At 38.2% G+C, this 17,869-nt stretch overlaps 2 protein-coding genes across 15 annotated transcripts in view; both read left to right on the top strand.

The window, feature by feature from the left end:
- The window catches only part of LOC135701740 (mucin-2), a 426,987-nt gene that overhangs the window by 255,422 nt on the left and 153,696 nt on the right, over positions 1 to 17,869 (top strand). For all 14 annotated transcript variants that reach the window (XM_065222640.1, XM_065222645.1, XM_065222643.1 and 11 more), the window contains one exon: positions 14,389 to 14,547. In XM_065222640.1, the coding sequence (XP_065078712.1) occupies positions 14,389 to 14,547 (159 nt within the window). The remainder of the gene's footprint in view (positions 1 to 14,388; positions 14,548 to 17,869) is intronic.
- Positions 12,405 to 12,957, top strand: LOC135701731 (small ribosomal subunit protein uS19-like). Its single transcript, XM_065222597.1, has one exon. The coding sequence runs from the start codon at positions 12,503 to 12,505 to the stop codon at positions 12,950 to 12,952; it is 450 nt and encodes a 149-aa protein (XP_065078669.1). The 5' UTR covers positions 12,405 to 12,502; the 3' UTR covers positions 12,953 to 12,957.

Raw genomic sequence — 17,869 nt, 5'->3', positions numbered from 1 at the left:
TTTCCCTTGACGATATAGAAATATTGAGGGGTTTCTACAAACATGAATAACCAGTCAGTGCCTATACCACAAATTACTGCGATTATTTTACAATTATTATAAGCTGATTACATACCTATACATTACAATACAATACAATGATTACATACTTATACAATATATACATACATTATACGCTCATAACATTCTTCGTGCTGCATCGAGTAAGAACTGTTAGCGCAGCAAAATATTAAAATACGTTTCGACAGGTGCACATTAATATCTCGAAGATGCTTTGTTTCTTGATTTCTCAATCAAAGGCGCCTGAACAAAACAGTGTCTATGACGATGATTATTATGAAAACCCAAGCGATAGCTGAAGGTTGCAATGTTCCAGACACGTTCAAATTGTATCAACATTAGGCTTATAACTTATGGAATGAGAAAACTAGCGGATAAGTATTTTTCATTTCCTTTATTTAGGAGATTTTCAGCCGCTGGATTAATCGGGATCGATAAAAATGCTCTAGGGCGTTACATTATCAAGAAAAGGATCACATTCATGCCGTGTTTTAATGTGACGGCAATAAAAAATATCCTAGTAAAGCTCATAAAGATGAAAATATGAATGGATGATCAGTAGGTGATAAATGAGCCAGAACATCCAGAATATCTGAACTAAATGAACCTCATCTCTCCGAATCCAGGAGAAACCAGCAACATAGAATCAATAAGAATGTTCGATAGAATAACTGATTGGTCTGAAACATCGTTCCTTTCATTTTAAGATGTTATTTATCTTTGAAATTCAATCAAAACTTGTATGTACTATACAATGCATTTTTAATACAATATGAAACGCTCTTCTTTAATTATCTAAGCATAAATAAAGTATTTATGATAATAGGTTTGCGATTTCCATTGTCATTTCCATAGTGTCAAACTTAAATCCGTTGGTAATAAACCGAAGATTTTACCGTGTTAAATTGATCTGTGTTTGCCGTGTTTTGTGTTATTGTGTGCGCGTTCGTGAAGAGTACCTGAGTAAAGTGGAAGATTTCATGTAGCTGGTGGACTAGTTGAGAAATTTTTAGTAAAAGTATCGTCCCGTTGATTCCTAATTTCGATATTAGTTTGTTTTGGTTCGTATCGTATCAGTGTCTCTAGCTGCACATCATTCGACCTACCGTACTTTTGAGTTCTGACACGACCGTTATCTCGACGTTTCACTGTCTCGATTCGCACATTGAAAATTCACTATAGATTCTCGACGCGTGGTTGTCTTTTTTTCCGTGTAGTGAGAAAACTAATTAGCTTCACTATTTTTTGCATTATGGCTTGCAAAAAGTGCCAAAAAACCGTTTTGGACTCTGAACGCATCGTTTGTCGTGGATCATTCTACGTGATCTGAGCTAATGTTGATGTTGAACTTCTCGATCAACTTGGGTTGTACGCAAATAACGTGTTCTGGATGAACGATCAATGTGCGGCGCTTTTTTCAAACGGCCACTTCCGCAATATCGTGAGCCGTGACGTCAATCAAACTTCTGTGACGCTGAATGCGGTGAATGAGGATATTGAAAAATTGAATTCAGTTGTTAATGCTCTAGCAACAAAAGTTGATTCAAAGATTCCGACAAGCTCTACCCCACTTTGAAATGATCGCTTTGATCCTGTTAGTGGCACCCCCAAACGTCGCCGTACTTCGTCTAGCTCTGACAACATATCCATACTATGTGGGAAAAAAGCTCCAATCGACTCTATCAGAACCGTTGACTTAAATAAAGATCTGGTATGGGTGTACCTATCCGAGTACTTATCTTCATTCCATGCCAGTACTATGAATGACGGAATTTCATCTCTCGTCTCTGAGTGTCTGGGTCTGGAGAAAAACAAGAACTCACGGGTTACAAAATTGGTTCCCAGAGGAATAGATCCATCCACGTTGAATTACGTTTCCTTAAAAGTTGGCGTTAATCAAAATAATTCCGTGAGTTCGATGATTCCCGGTCGAAGAAAGTTACCAAAATCGCTCGAATTGGTCCGGAACATTGACAGTAGTATCAGGATACTTCTCTTTCGAGGACTGACACACTGATGAGAGGACTTGGGACGCAACAATACAGCGCTTTGGAAGCCTCTGACCCACCCGAAGCAGTCGAGCCGTTAGAATATCCAATCAACCGACGTCGTCCTGGCCCTGCTATCGGTAATGGCGACGAGGTCTTCCAGCCTCTATCGTAACATACCTAAACCTCCATCCTCTGAGTCACTATACACTTCCAGCAACGATAACGTAACTCGAATAAATGGGTAGTCTCATTGGGTAGTCAACATTCATCTACTCTGGGACGCAGTGATGTCAGCATGTTGGAAGCCACCGATCCTCTCACCACAGTCGTGCCTCTGCAGCCGTCGTTCATCAGTCGTCCCGGCCTTGGGTGTGAGCTTGGAGACGTGGTCCTCCGACCGTACACAGCAGGCAAGTCCGATCTTCTTATGACCAGATCAATTCATGACTCGTTCACCGGTTTCAGCGCTACAACGATCAACCATGATGCTTCACTTACCAGCATAACTCTGGGACGCATCGATGTTAACTCCATGAAAACCCCTAATCCCCCCCACCACAGTCGAGCTTTTCCCGCATTCTTTCACCAGTCGTCCTGGCCCTGTGTGTGGGATTGGAGATGGGGTATTCGAGCCCGCTATTCACGATGTTTCCACAATCTTCAAGAATAAATCTGCTGCCTCTACTGCTTCTAGACCACCACCATCACCACCGAGGCGCATCGTAGATAGCACTGTGGAAGCACCCGATTTCTCTGCCTCAGTCGGGCTTATCCCAGCCAGCGCTCAGCATAGTCGTCTCGGCCCTGAGTTTAGATGTAGGTCGGGGGTCTTCCAACCAGCTATTACTGGCAAGTATACTGACGATTCAGCCTCTCGTTTGCCTGATACCACTTCAACTTCTAGCTGTGTTTCCGGTTATGCAGCCTCTGCACTAGCCACATCATTTATATGCATCCACATCATGTCTATGCAGGTGGCGGCATAAACTGCAAGCAGGTTTATGCCGCCACCTGCTCTCCCTCGGATCCGATCCGTTTTCGATCTTTTTAAACGAAGTCGTCTTTCCGATACCATCAGGATGCCGCGTTTTCAATGCAGATGATACGAAAATCTACAGAATTATTAAAAGTCTCTTGGACTGTTGGGATCTCCAGAATATGTTAGGTATTTTTGCTCAGTGGTGCTCAAGAAATTTGATGGAAAATGTAACATTATTTCCTATCACCGAAAAATCGAACCAATCATGTTTGACTATGGACGCTGTCTTGCTCGTGTAGAGCACATAAAGGATCTCGGCGTTACCTTGGACTGCAGACTCACTTTTAGAATCCACTACAATGACATCATCTCCAGAGCTAATCGACAATTGGGCTTTATTTTCAAAATTGCAGACGAGTTCCGTGACCCGCTATGCCTCAGGTCACTCTACTGCTCGCTTGTGTGATCCTTATTGGAGTCAAGGTTAGTTGTTTGGTGCCCTTTTCATGCTAGCTGGATCACTAGAATTGAATCCGTTCAACGCAAGTTTGTGAGATATGCTCTTCGTTTCCTCAACTAGCGTGACCCAACGAACTTGCCACCGTACGAGGAGCGTTTCCATCTCCTGGGAATCGAACCATTAGATGTGAGACGGACGGTCGCTCAAGCTATGTTCGCTGGAAAGCTGGTTACGGGTGACATTGACTGTCCAACACTGCTGGCTCAGCTAAATATGTATGCCCCTGAGAAGCCTTTTCGTCAACGCGACTTTCTGTTTTTGGAACCACGGTGCCGAAATTATACACAGCAAGAGCCAATTCGAGCAATCAGCCGGCAATTCAACAACTTCTTTTAGATGTTCGACTTCAATGTATCAGCTGACTTGTTTCGTCATCGGTAACTTGGCCTTTTCCGTATCGTTGACCGTAACTATTTAGTTTAAGTTTTATTCATTTAGACAATAATTGTCAGTTGAATTTTTCAACATACAAATAAACAACTAAACAAAAAAAAACAACTTAATGTTCATTGCCAAGCAATTTTTTAAATAAAATAGCAAAGAAAACATAGGTTTCCATGGTAAAAATGTTTTTTTTTCTGCAAACAGCAATTCAAAACTAATAATTCCTAGTAGGAGAACAGGAATTAAAATGAGCAATTGATGTTTTAAACGGTGAAATTATATGCATGTCAATTAATTAAAAGATAAAAGGTAAATTGGTTAAAAGACCTGTGCGCATGATTGTTCAAATAATCCAGTGTGTTTATTTACCTCCACTTTCCAAAACATTTAAATTTCATCGTAGGGTAAGAATAAAAATCATTCAGAGTGAATATTTGGGAATTCATTTTCAAAAACCGGAAAAATGTAGTGAAATCTGCAGGCTGACAAAATCGGGAAAAAAGCTGACAAAATCGGGGGTAGCCACAAGGAAAGAACAACTTGAAAACAGTATAACTCGGAACCAGTAGGCTGTGAAAATTTTACGTCTTCAAAAGAGTTGTTTATTTTGTCAAGGCAAACAACTTTGCCCAAGACATCAAGTCTCCAAAACGTCAGAGAAAGAAGTTAGATTGTGGCGCTATCTTTGCGGAAGAGTTTTGCTATTTGTTTATGTCAATAGATTGTCCTTATTATGATGAGAAACTTTACCAAGTCACCAAGTCGCGGAAATGCTTCGTTTTAAAGTTATTAATTTTGCTCCGCTAGATTGCATTTCTGGCCCAGTGTGCACCATGTACCATGTACCATGTAGTCATCTTAACTATTGAAGGTTGAATAGATGCAAGCTCATAAAGTAGCGTTTTGTGTATCCGAAGCACAACCTTCTTAGTTCGCTGGCGCCGGCAACTGAGTTAAACATAAAACGTATGTTTCCAACACCTCTCACCTCTCGCACACGTCCTCCGATCTTTTGGTTCATGCGGCTAGCTGCACTGATGTAAACAAAGGGTGGCTTAATATATTAGTAGCATAATTTTCAAATATTGCCGTTTACATTGCACTTGCTAATTAGAGATTTCAATGTGTCCAATTATAAAGCAGCATAAACATTTAACTTCGTTCTATGAATGTTATTAATTTAAGTATATGTAACAAAATAAAACTAAGGTCAAAGCGTTTCATTGATTGTACATGGAATATTTGGTAATCTAATACAGTGTTAGTTGTACACTTAGTATGGTTATGAGTTAAGATCTGTCTCCCACACCATTGATAAATTCGATGTTAGCTTTGATTTCTAATGTCCGACGGTTAGTGTTGAAACTTCCCATTGATCATTTTAATTTGGAAATCAATAAAAACATATTGATTTTCACAAAATTCAAAACATTTATTTGAAAAGGAGCACATCAACATTCAAAGTATGCAATTGAACTGTTTTCTGATACCGTTCGTCAGCACGCATATCGTATCATTGGTTTTAATCACCTAATCGTAATAGCTAAGGAGCAATCTGGATCGTCACCCTTAAATAGAACATCGCTCTCACGTCGCAGACATTAATTTCCAAGGAGAAATTGTCTACAGAATGTGAAATACCACAGTCAATAAATACAATAAAGTCGCAATATTTTCGAAGCTTTGACATATTCTGATTTACTTACGATAGATTAGAGTCGTGTCCCAAAGCCATGAAATCATACAAAAATGTCTGAACACATTCAGACATTTGAGCCATTTGCCCTGCTGACTCAAACTGTTACCCAATTAAAATGATTTTAGCTTCATGATAACCTATCAAAAATCTGATACCCCTAGAAATACCTTCACACCCATCAAGTCCCCCCCCCTCCCGTAAAGTGCTACTCTCCTTTTAAAGGAATACTTTGAATTCAGAGAAAAAATAGTATTGCAACTGACAACCGATGCATGTCTATTGAAGCTGCAGTGGTTCAATAATGTAACGCAGAATGTTAATTATTAATTGAATAGACAATACCTACAGCTTATTATGAAACTTATAATCCTTCGTAGGTAGAGTTGACTATCGCCACCATCCATTCCATCTTCACTTGATTGCCTTACCCTCACATATTGAAAACACTTTCCGTCCTAGAAGGAAATCTTCCTGACCACGGAAATCAATTTCAATTTCCAGTCAAAATGGGTCAAACATTATATTCAACGGCAAAATCCATCATCTTCTTGACAAATTAAATATAGAAAAGAAAAGTGCACACTCACTCATAAAACTGATGATAATGCATTCTTAACTTGAGCACTCCATTAAAGTATGTCTACCGTTTGGCTCACGTCAAATCGATTTACTCTGAAAGGTTCCTTCATTGCAAATCAAAAATGAAAGGGTGCGATGTGGACCACGATATTCTCACCATCATTTTGACGAGCTCTCGGCTTCATGCCATAGAAGGTACATCGGGGCAAGTGGGACATAAAAATGTAAAGTTTATTAGATTGTAAATCTACAGTAACGAAAATTTAAACTTTTTTACTGAACAGCAATTATCAATCTAGATTGAATTTTGATTATAACAATCCAAAAATATAAATGTATGATATTTGTTTAATAGTATATTACTGACCATCAATTACTGTCATTGGTCGAAAAGTACAGTAGCAGCACCTACCCAACCCGTGTCCCCTCGAGATCGTCAAGTCGACTACGACTTGATGCCTTCCTTTAAATAACAACTGGAGTGCGGTAAAAATCGGTAGAACTGTTTCAAACACATCGTTGGTACCTGACCGGTCGGCGATCATTTCTTTTTGCCAGTGGTGGCGGGGGACACACCCCTCATCATCCATTTCCAAAGGGGGAGTTTGGTAAAGAGAGATGATAAAACCGATTTTACCCTTCCTAAAAGTTGTCCTAGCTCGGTGTCTACTCTCTATATGCAATTTTCACACTGCCGTACTTTAAACGGAACTATGAATTCTATACTTTCATCTCCTCTTCATCTATCGTATGAAAATTACCACTTTAGTCTGTTATTTGAAATTAGCATATTCAACTATGTAAATCGTTGACTTCACGCAGAAGTAATACTAAACATGACTATATGTACTATTATCTACAAAATAACGCAAATTTTGTAGAACATGCTCACAATGAATAAAAAAAAAAATGGCAGCACGTCGGCTGATTTTGGAGATACTGCCCGGTTTAGAGATGTCGGCAGAATTCGATCACCTGATTACGAGGCCAATAAACAATATAAAGCATTTTAATGCTTCGTATTTATCAGGCTTGGCTTTATATTTGATGGCAGGATGCAAAAGCAAAAATTTCAAGTAAATTAGTGCATGCACAAAAAAAAAGCATTCTCTGGAGTTTTCTTCGAATTTGCATTAATGACTAAAATAGGTTAAATTTTTGTCATTAATGAGTACTTTAAAGCTATCGTGTACCAGAAACTTAGCCAGATTGTGGCGGCCATAAGCGCTCTTAAAATGCTGGATTGTTCACTGTTAAAAACTTTTAGCTTTATTATGTAAATTTCTTAAATATACTTATTATGATCATCTACTACCAGCAAAGCAAACTCTTTCTCAAATAAATGTAACCAAAATGCTGCATAATGATCCGCAACATGATTCACAGGTTCAAAGTGACATGTTAGTAAACATTGCATCATGTCGCTAGGGATAAAAACAATAATATTTTTATTGTATTCAATGCAAGCGTTCGAACTATATCTTTAATCTTTGGGCGGGTTTGACCCTAGAAATATCTGTTAAAATTAGTTGCATCCACCGTTCCCACTTACCCCGGTTTACCTTATAATCAATACGAAAGGATCCTGTTAAAGTTCTACCAATCAGCAGTCAAACGAACAACTTTTCCGAATTGTATAAGAAGAAAGCGATGGATACATCTCACTTTGCGGATTTGTTCGGAAGCCATTCTTTCTTCTGTCCGATGTCTATCAAAAAGTTGACCCATTTTACGTGGTGCAATGTAATCACACTTCACATCTTCTTGAGTCAAGTTAAAAGATAGAAATGATATCTACTGCTGGGAAAATGAGGTGGCAGTTTTCTCTGTATGCTAGGATATAGATTCGTTACCGTGGTTGATTCATTCGTTCGAAAGTTTAATTTTCATAGCCGGGAAGGTTGAAGATTCAAAAAAATGTTCACAAACAAGACAAGAAAAGTAAGCTCATCAGTACTATTTGAACAATATTGGTAATCCTGCCAAAACTTGAACTCATTTGCTGGAAAACCGATTTTACACAAATCCATTTGAAGTTTGTATAGAAATTACTGCGTCAGTTTATCCGGAAATCCGTACTCGTGCATAATCTGCTATAGCAAATCTTGATCGATTGTGTCGTATGCGGATTTGAAATCGATGAACAAATGATGTGTGGGCACGTTGTATTCGCGGAATTTCTGCAGAACCTGCCGAATCTAGAAATTTTGGTCCGTGGTAGCACGGGAACCCATGAATCCCGCCTGGTATTGCCCCACGAAATCTCTTGCAAATTTTGACAGGCGGCTGTATAGAATTTGGGAGAGTACCTTGTAGGTGGCGCTCAGCAGTGTGATCGCGCGATAGTTGTAGCAATCCAACTTGACGCCCTTTTTGTAGATTGGGCATACGACACCTTCCATCCACTCCTCCGGTAATATCTCCTCCTCCCAACTCTTGGCAATTACCCAGTGCAGCACTCTAGCCAGTGCTTCACCACAGTATTTCAATAGCTCACTTGGTAGTTGATCTTACTTCTTCTCCAGCCAGTTTTTTTTTTTTCAAAGTCATTGTTTACGTTTCGAATTATACCCTTCTGACATGTTTCCCCTGAAATTGTCGCTTTAGAAAATGACACAAGTAGGGTAAATGGCTCTAATCCCTCCCCTTAGCTAGTTTTTAATCTGGACGTTGGTGGGCGGGCCTAATCTTATGCTTCATAGTGGAGCGTTGGAGACGGTTGGTTTAGGTCCGGCATCGTTGACTCATGCCGTGGCAGAATCGTCATGAGCATGCGATGAGAATTACTGAGCTTCCCCTCTCTGATGAACCAATGCACCTGTTACTTCTTTTTAAGAGCCGCGTCGTAGTTCGCTTACGTATAGGCACTGACGTTGAGTGCGGTACTGGCGGGTCTTTCCGCAAATCACACACAGATAAATTTATTTGTGTTTTCACGGGAATTATACTATTGAAATATATCAGAAAGTGCCCAACAGTGCTCCTTCTACTTGCGTGACAAGCTTTCATTGTGGTTTTCATTGAAGTATTAGTCAGGGAACAATGTTAAACACCATTTTCTTACATGGTATTGTAACTAATCTTATATGTGCTTCATTTTGGTTTAAGATAAGTGTTTGTGGCTCAGGATTTCCACTACGGCGTCTTCCTATTGTGACATGACGAAATTGGAGCATATACCCTATATAATTTAAAAATCAGCTAGGAAACTAACTTGAAAGTAAAGCATTTTAGCGAAGACAACAAATCAAGAAGACTGGCAACTCTTCCATTTTCTCATACGAACGCTATGAGACAGGTACAATCGCGTCATCTGCGCTCAAAGGTAAATGCTTCGAACGAATTTGATAGCAAAGATTAAATCCTCAAAAGAAAGGTTTGTGTATTTGCTCATTTTTCTATACGTTGCCTTCACTCAAGCGCAGCGCTATTGTATCTGTCGCTTAGATTCTGGCAAAATTGTCAGTCTTCTTGATATTTAGTCACTTGAAGGTGTCACCTGGGTCGAACTAAGATATAATAAATATAGGTCAAAGTCAAAAGTACTTGAAACACGTTTAATTTTAGGTTACAAGCACAAGTGCAGGTACTTAATAAAGCATGGGTTATGATTGGTTAGGTGAATTAGAGATTTCAATTATTTATTAAATTAGACTAATGAGATATTATAATCATCAAACGAACTTGAATAAGAAAATTTAGACAGCCTAATAACGCTAAGTAGATTAACAAAAAGGTAAGGATGCAACTAGCCTTTAAAGCAAGTGGCAACTAGACTTTTCATTTATGGTCTGTTCATTTTTATGGTTGCTTTAAAATATCAATTTGGTATAAGAAAGAACAGCCCATAATGCACCCCTGGGGTAAAATGCCCTCTTATAAAAAAAAAACAACCATAACTTTGACTCAGATGCATCTTTCGGTTAATGGATTGTGTTTGTTTTCAACTGGAGGTTTCACAAATAATTCCTGATCATAAAATCATATACAGGGTGCGTGACGAATTTTTGCAGTAAATTTCAAATAATAATTTCTCATGCTTCTGTATCATGATTTAGATATATTTGGCAGCACTGGGTAGCTTATACTGTTAGGTGTAAGATGTAAACAAACAGTGTTGAGTAAACGTAAAGATGTCGAAACAAGAGAGCAATCGGTCAGCCGTTGTCGCTTTGTTGCGCGCCGGAGTAAGCGTAAAAGAACTAATTCAGTCGGTAAATGTGTCTGAAAGAACAGTGTATAATATAAAAAAGGCTTGGGAAAGTTATAAGATGGAGCACCTGCTCATACTGCTAATAAAACACAGAAATGGCTTACGGAAAATATTTCGGAATTTTGGGAAAAAGAAATTTGGCCCCCAAGCAGTCCCGATATCAATCCGTTGGATTATTTTGTATGGGGCTTCGTCGAACGGGATACCAATAGATCCCCTCACACCACACTTAAGTCGCCTAAAGCTATAATCAAGGCAGTGATAACATCTATGGATCGAAACATTGTAAAACGTGCATGCGGCAGTTTCCGGATGCGTCTAATTACAGTCGTTGAAAGGGAAAGCGATTTTTTTTTATAAAATTAGTTACAATTTCCATATTTTGCGAAAGAAAATAAATCACATAACATTCATTGTTAGAATAACTAAGTGGTGTATTTTTTCTCAAATATGTCATTTACTGCGAAAATTCGTGACGCACCCGGTACATACCTTCTGATTTCTCTAATAAATGGCATTTTGTGCAAAACATGACACAGTTGTTAAAAACACCTACTGTAAAATAAGCTTTTAACAGCATATAGCGCAAAAGAATGGAACGAATTCACTTTGCGTATACCCTTTAGATGTTTTACTTCATGAATCACAGTTTATACTCTATTGAGGCCTTAACACTGATGTAACATGAAGGAATAATCATTTGAATTACCTCATGCCTTTGCATTCCCTACTTGCAGGAGTTATTGATTGTCTATCATGTGGTGCATTTTACCCCAATGTTGTGTTTTGACCATTGTTGTCTTGCGTCTTGCCGCAATGTTGTGGTGCATATTGCACCATGAATCAGGCGTTTTACCCCACTATCAATTTGAAACGGATTCATAAAATACCTTGAAAATCATGAAAAATCATCGTTTTGTCGTTCGAAATCACTCGATTTTCGTAGAAAACATGGTAATGAACAATACACTGGTACTTTCTCCTTGATTTTAGTTTCCATACGCCAACAATTGACGGTTTTTTAAACGATGCGTTTTGCACCATCCTACCCTATATGTGAAAGGATGAATCAGTGTGAGATGGATTTTCTGTTTCTTTACATTTTGCAGCACAAATCTTATACTATGCACACTTAGAAAAATTCACGTAAATTTAGGTGCTCTGAGAGTGACATATACGAGCGTCAATTTTGACATAAATTTTAGTCATAACAGACGTTAAATATAGCTTAATAAAACGTAATTTTCGTCGAGCAACGAACTTTTCAGTTTCGGAGCACTTAAAATTACATGACATGTTTGTTTACGTCTCATCTTTTATGTCAAAGATGAATTCCGTCACGTGTAAAATTAGTTATTTCTAAGTGTGTGTGTCATTTCCTCAAAACCCCCTAATAACCGACATCTTCAATCCCTTCCTTTTCCAATGCCGTTCAAGTGGTCCGCATAGACTGTTCAGCCATTACCCTTCCTTAATCATCGGCTTTAGATTGACTTGTGCTCCCATTGCCCCACCAAACGCTGCAAAATGAAAATGAAATGAAAGTAGGGGAAGTGGCTCTAATGTTAGCCTATGGATCTAAGACTCGGCCCATCGCTAAAAATCTACTATTTATCAATTTTATCTAGATGAACGCGTCATTGGGACGGTACTAATGGATACTTTTGGTAGCTATTGAAAGTTTAGTCGATTGCTGAATTTATGTATGGCCCCAAATTAAGGACATTACATCCATTTCCCCTATACAATGAATTAAAATAGTAAATACCGATAAATATCGATTTTTTTAAACCTTTGATACCAAAAAGCTTGCAAACAATCTGGCAATGCTGCTTCCTCTACACATCGTGGCGGATAACTTGGGCGAGTTTTCATTCTAGAGAAATTCTCGGAAAAAGTCATTGTTTACATTTGTGACATTGGCCCATATGAAATAACAGTTGAGAATTAGCCAATCCTGCATGTTCGATCGTGATCATCTTTTTTCTCTTCCACATCTTGTGTGAGGACGTAGTGTCGCGTGAAATACTCGTTGCTATTTTCGCATTTTTCGGATTAAATCCGTAACTTTGTAACCATGGCGGACACCACTGAAGCCGAGGGAGTTAAGAAGAAGCGTGCGTTCCGTAAATTCACCTACCGCGGGGTGGATTTGGACCAGCTGCTGGACATGAAGCAGGATTTGTTGATGGAGCTGATGCACAGCCGTGCCAAGCGGCGGCTGAACCGCGGCACTCGCCGTAAGCCGATGGCTCTCGTCAAGAAGCTCCGCAAGGCCAAGAAGAATGCTCCACCAAACGAGAAGCCAGCTATCGTCAAGACCCATCTGCGCAACATGATCATCGTCCCGGAGATGGTCGGATCGATCGTTGGTATTTACAACGGTAAGACCTTCAACCAGGTGGAAGTCAAGCCTGAAATGATCGGTCACTATCTTGGTGAGTTCTCGCTGACCTACAAACCCGTCAAGCACGGTAGGCCCGGTATTGGTGCCACCCACAGCTCCCGTTTCATTCCACTGAAGTAGGGCGGGCTGGATCAGTGTTTAATTATCTTATTTCTTGTAAGTAGATCGAAGCGAAGGTGATGAAAATACAAAAAAGGATTGTAAACGCACCATACTCGCGTGATCAAAATTCAAATAGCACATATTCAACCGAATCTACCACGCCAACCGAACAAAACATCACGCGCGATCGAGGTATAAAAAAAACTCAATAGCAGTCAAACAAAAGATAATGCAACACGAGAAACGAACTGTCCAACTGGGTTTCTTGCTCAGCTGGCACTTCTAAATAGTGTTGACTAAATTTACTTTGCAACATATTTGGTATTTCAAAAATCCAGTGAAACATCGGTAAAGTGATACACAGACGAAGGGCTAATCATTTAAGTCGTTGCTTATCATCAGACAGCACAAACCGTTTATTTCAGTCTAATGACCATGCATCATCATGAAGCATTTTCAGGTGACATCATAACTGGCAATTAATATTTTGCAAAAAATAATAATTTCCCTTTACATCATACGCTACATGTCATATGTTCCTGTGTCCTACATATTGTAGGAAGGTTTGCTTCCGCTGTCGTTCCTGTAGAGTGTAAGCACCTATAGTTAAAGTGAGGTAATAAACTGGTATTTCACATGTAACCTTCGAATGACATGCTACTAGTTAAACTGAGGCATAGCACAGGTGCGTACAATTCATGGGTTTTCCAAATGAGAGAGCATCAGCATTCGGAAATCAAATGTTGCATCTGGCATTGCATTTCACTGCATTTGGACAAATGTGCAAGTGATATGTCATTAGACACAATAAAGTTTCTTCTTTTTCAATTTGTCATAATGGATTATCACTTTCCATTCCACCCTGATCCCTCTCGATTATTACTCACTCAATGCTAATGGCTATTCAAATGAGTCGATTTGTAGATAGAAATGTAATGCCTTTCGTCATCTCTGATGTATCCGCAATTTAGTATGGCAATAGGGATGGAATTTATGATGGTAATTCAGACTAGTTTGGAATATTGTTTGGGATTGCATTAGGCGGCCGTGGTTTACCGATCCGCGTCTGTTGATAGTTGCAACCATTGCAATGCAGTTAAGTAAAGCCACCATAGCGTGAGAACAGATAGACCAATCGTTGATTTCAATATATATTGCTTATTGACAATGGTTTGTCATCTTCATCCTCTTACTGCATGAAATTTCAATCTGTACCTTCTACATGCCTGCTGTCACCCGCTGCATATTTGTAAAACAATAAATTCATAACTATCTTATCATTAAACATCTGTAGTTGGACTTCTCCGATTGTGCATAGTGTAACCCAGAATACTCAATGAGAAAGAAGCTTTTCAAAAATTTATAAACTCCACCTTCATTCAAACTGCAACTAACTACAGTAATTGGAAAATAATAATAACCCTATCTTGTGTTGCATCCTTTCTCCTCCACAGCACAACAGACGATGTTGAAAAATCACTGGAGCTGCTCGACAAGGTACTGTCCGAGTTTGAGGAAGAGCAGGAGGTAATACATGCCCCAGTGGAACCGGATAGTCCGTCTCAGGGCCACCAGTCCGAGGATGATGGTTACATGAGCATGAATGGCCGGAGGTAAGAATACATTCTTTCAGTTCATATATTCTCCGCTGCCACTTAAATCCGGTACGCTTAACGAGAGGTGGAATCATTTAAGCTAAAATCATTGAATGAAAAGTTTCTTCCATCCACCTGGTGAGCCACTCTGGTCTTGTCCTAGCCTAGTGGAACCTTTGTTGGCTTTCCTCTTACCTAAGGGCGCCTCGCTAGGAGTAATTATCCTCTTTTTTCCTAACGTCACTCTCGAGAGAAACATATTTACATTCGTAATTGTAATGTGAGGCGAATACCAAGTGCTTCCTTTTCACGAAACGTGCTCTCCACCATCACACAGCAGGAAGGGTATAGCCATAAATGTGTGAAAGCTCAGCGTGTTTTTGTTTTCTGCTTCTTAAGAGCACTTGTGTTTGCGAACACCGTAATGAGTCTAATGCTTGTGTGGATTCTTTTTTCGAGCGTATTTCATACGTTGGAAGCCGTTTCATTTTTGAACGGATTTGCGAACTTTTATATTTACACAGACACTAGAATAGGTAGTCGGTGTTAAATATCTTGATGATTTTTTGACTGAATATGTATCCTTTGAATACCTTGCGCTTCTTATCAAAGCCCTTAACAGCAACATCTGTTCCTATCGGCATAAGTTGAATTTATTGCAAGCAAAAAAAGCAATAGGGTGGATGAGTTATTAGTGGAAGAGCTAAGACGATTTATTTCCTTAAAAAAAAATTAACAAGCAATCAGTTTGCAAAGACTTCGGACATTTTCTTTTTAGTTCGTATTCCCGCCGCTTAGGTGGAACAAGATTTTTTATTTTAAGCAGAGCACCCTAGAAGAATGATTTCTTCGGCAAAGCGGTTTATTTTATAATACTAAGGAATTTTGAATTATGATCCTTATGTAAAATCGTGCACTGAATCCAAAAATGTAGTCAAAAAAAAATCTCAGTAGGATAGTTTTCTAGATAAAGCTTAAAACCGATACTGCACTTTAAAAAAGTTTGTTTTTTTAAATGTGGTTTGCGACATGCAGTCAATTTAACTGTTTGTAAGTAAGTTTGTACATACAGAGAGGTTAGCACATAAAATGGGTACGAGACGTGTGTGTGAGAAAATTTGCGAAAAAATCTATGGTCACCGGTGGGATTTGAACCCACAATTCCCATTCAGTACACGGATGCATTTCCAATTATGCAATGGTGTAACTATATGTGTAATAAAGTTATATAAATTATTTTAAGACCAAATTAAAAGTGAGAAAATTTGTTCTCGATCAACTGGATATTATTTTTCAGTTGGATTAGTAGTACTGTTGTAAATTAAAAGTTTGTTTTTTTTTCATATTGCCTAGAAAAATTTGATTTTAGCGTTTTTATGGAAGGTAAATATTTTTTTGTGGTGGGTGTGCCAACAAAACCACGAATTTAGCTTAAAAATGATGTTGAGTTGATCGAAATCAAATTTTCTTACCTTTAATTTGGCGTTAAAATAATTGATATAGCTTCATCACAACCGGCGATATTTTTATTTTAGTAAACAAACTTTTTTTTTGAGTGAAATTTAATGTTTAAGTTGTATCTAGAAAACTATCCTACTAAGATTTTTTTCTGACTACATTTTTGGATTCAACAAACGACTCATGAGAAATGACCACCAGCGTACAAAATTTAAATATGCTGTCAACAAGAAGCAAGATTTAAAAAAAAAAAGCTTCAAAAAAGGTATTTTCGTTAAGTATTATAGAAATGCTTGAACTCACCCAATTATAACAAATTTTGAGAAAGTCCATAAGGTACACCGGGAAATTTGAATTGAGTGGGTAAGTTTAATATAAGACGTATCTATTAGCGGTAGTGAATAATCACTGTGTTTATTTTTAATCCAGTAGATTGCAATAGCACGCAAACGCAATGCACCTCAACAATAAAGACAGTGAAAATTCACTTCCGCTTATTCACTCCCGATCATAAGGTTGGGGTCACCTTATGAAAAAACTTGAAAATGTATTTTTCTCATATATCTGCCATGTAACTTTATAGGTCATTTGAAAGATATTGGCTAAAATTTAGCTCGTAGGTAACTGGTTAAATACATTTTACAATTTTTGTTTACTAAAACTTCTCCAAAAGTTTCATCATTTTCCAAAACTCACACTGAATATTTTTTGGTTTAATGTTATTCTAACAAAGATACCATGTCCAAGGTTTTCAATAGCTCAAAATTATAAAAACCTTTATAAAAAATCCAAAATATTTACCAAAGACATTTTTTGTAATTTAAACTTTTAACACTTATTTTAATTTTTTTCCCAAAATTACTAAAAATTTAACCACGTATATTTTTTTGTAGAAAGTCTGTTTTTTTTCCCTACAACTTTGCCTCAGCCATCATTTCGATCGGTTTCGTTTTCATTCAACAATTTATTAAAAATGTCGATAACAGGGGAAATGGCTCTAATGTTGGCCTATGGATCTAAGATTGGGCCCATCGCTAAAAATCTGCTAAGGCTTTTACTCTAAAAAACTACAAGGGACAGCCCAATGGGGTTGTACGAACAGTTGACGTAGAACTACGCGCACATATGTCAACTATATTGAACGAACTTTATTTAAAATTCCCGATATTATTATGACATCCATGATTTTTTTTCCGAAGTGTAATAATTGGTCAGTGTCCATTTTCCGTTTAATACTAATTTTTTTTTTCAGTTAATGTGTAATTATTCTTGTGTTAGAAAATATTCCAAACTAACTCTTTCTTTGAAAGTTGTGGTGGCACTGAAAAGGGCCGTTTTGATGGTTTGTGGCTCTGAAAAGAGCCGTTTTGATGTTGCATGGCCCTCAAAAGGACCGTTTTGGTGATGTGGTTTTAAAATGAACGGTATGTAAGGTAACGTTGTTGTAAAAGGATACTGTGAACACTCAGTTCAAAAGGGAAGCATCCTACTGCCACTAATGTGTCGTCGGTGGCTATAAAATAAAGTAAATGATCAACCATATTCAAAACTTATTCAACAGCAAACAACAAGGTTAACAAGAGGCGATGGTACGAAAAGTACGTAATAAACCTTTTGGTTTGCAATTGCGGTATTTTCCTTGCAAACACCAAGTCGATGCATGTGCCACCCAATGTAGTCGGCAGCTTAAAGGGTGATACGGTCAAAATTTGGTCAAGGGAAAACGCGTGTAAATCGGTGAAAACGTTTATTTAAAAAATCAAATTAAATTTCTTTTTCAAGTTCAATTAGTATAAAATTCAGGAAAAATATTCAGTTAGGCTTCCGCTTTTCCAAATCCGAATTGCCGGGCCTTACGCTTGACCCCTGCCATCAGATTTTG

The sequence above is a fragment of the Ochlerotatus camptorhynchus genome, unplaced genomic scaffold, assembly GCF_037179485.1.
Source record: "Ochlerotatus camptorhynchus isolate MF236.1 unplaced genomic scaffold, CSIRO-AGI_Acam_v1.1 ptg000176l, whole genome shotgun sequence".
NCBI lineage: Eukaryota > Metazoa > Arthropoda > Insecta > Diptera > Culicidae > Ochlerotatus > Ochlerotatus camptorhynchus.
The sequence above is the reverse complement of the archived record's forward strand: the minus strand, read 5'-3'. Positions and strand labels throughout refer to the sequence as shown.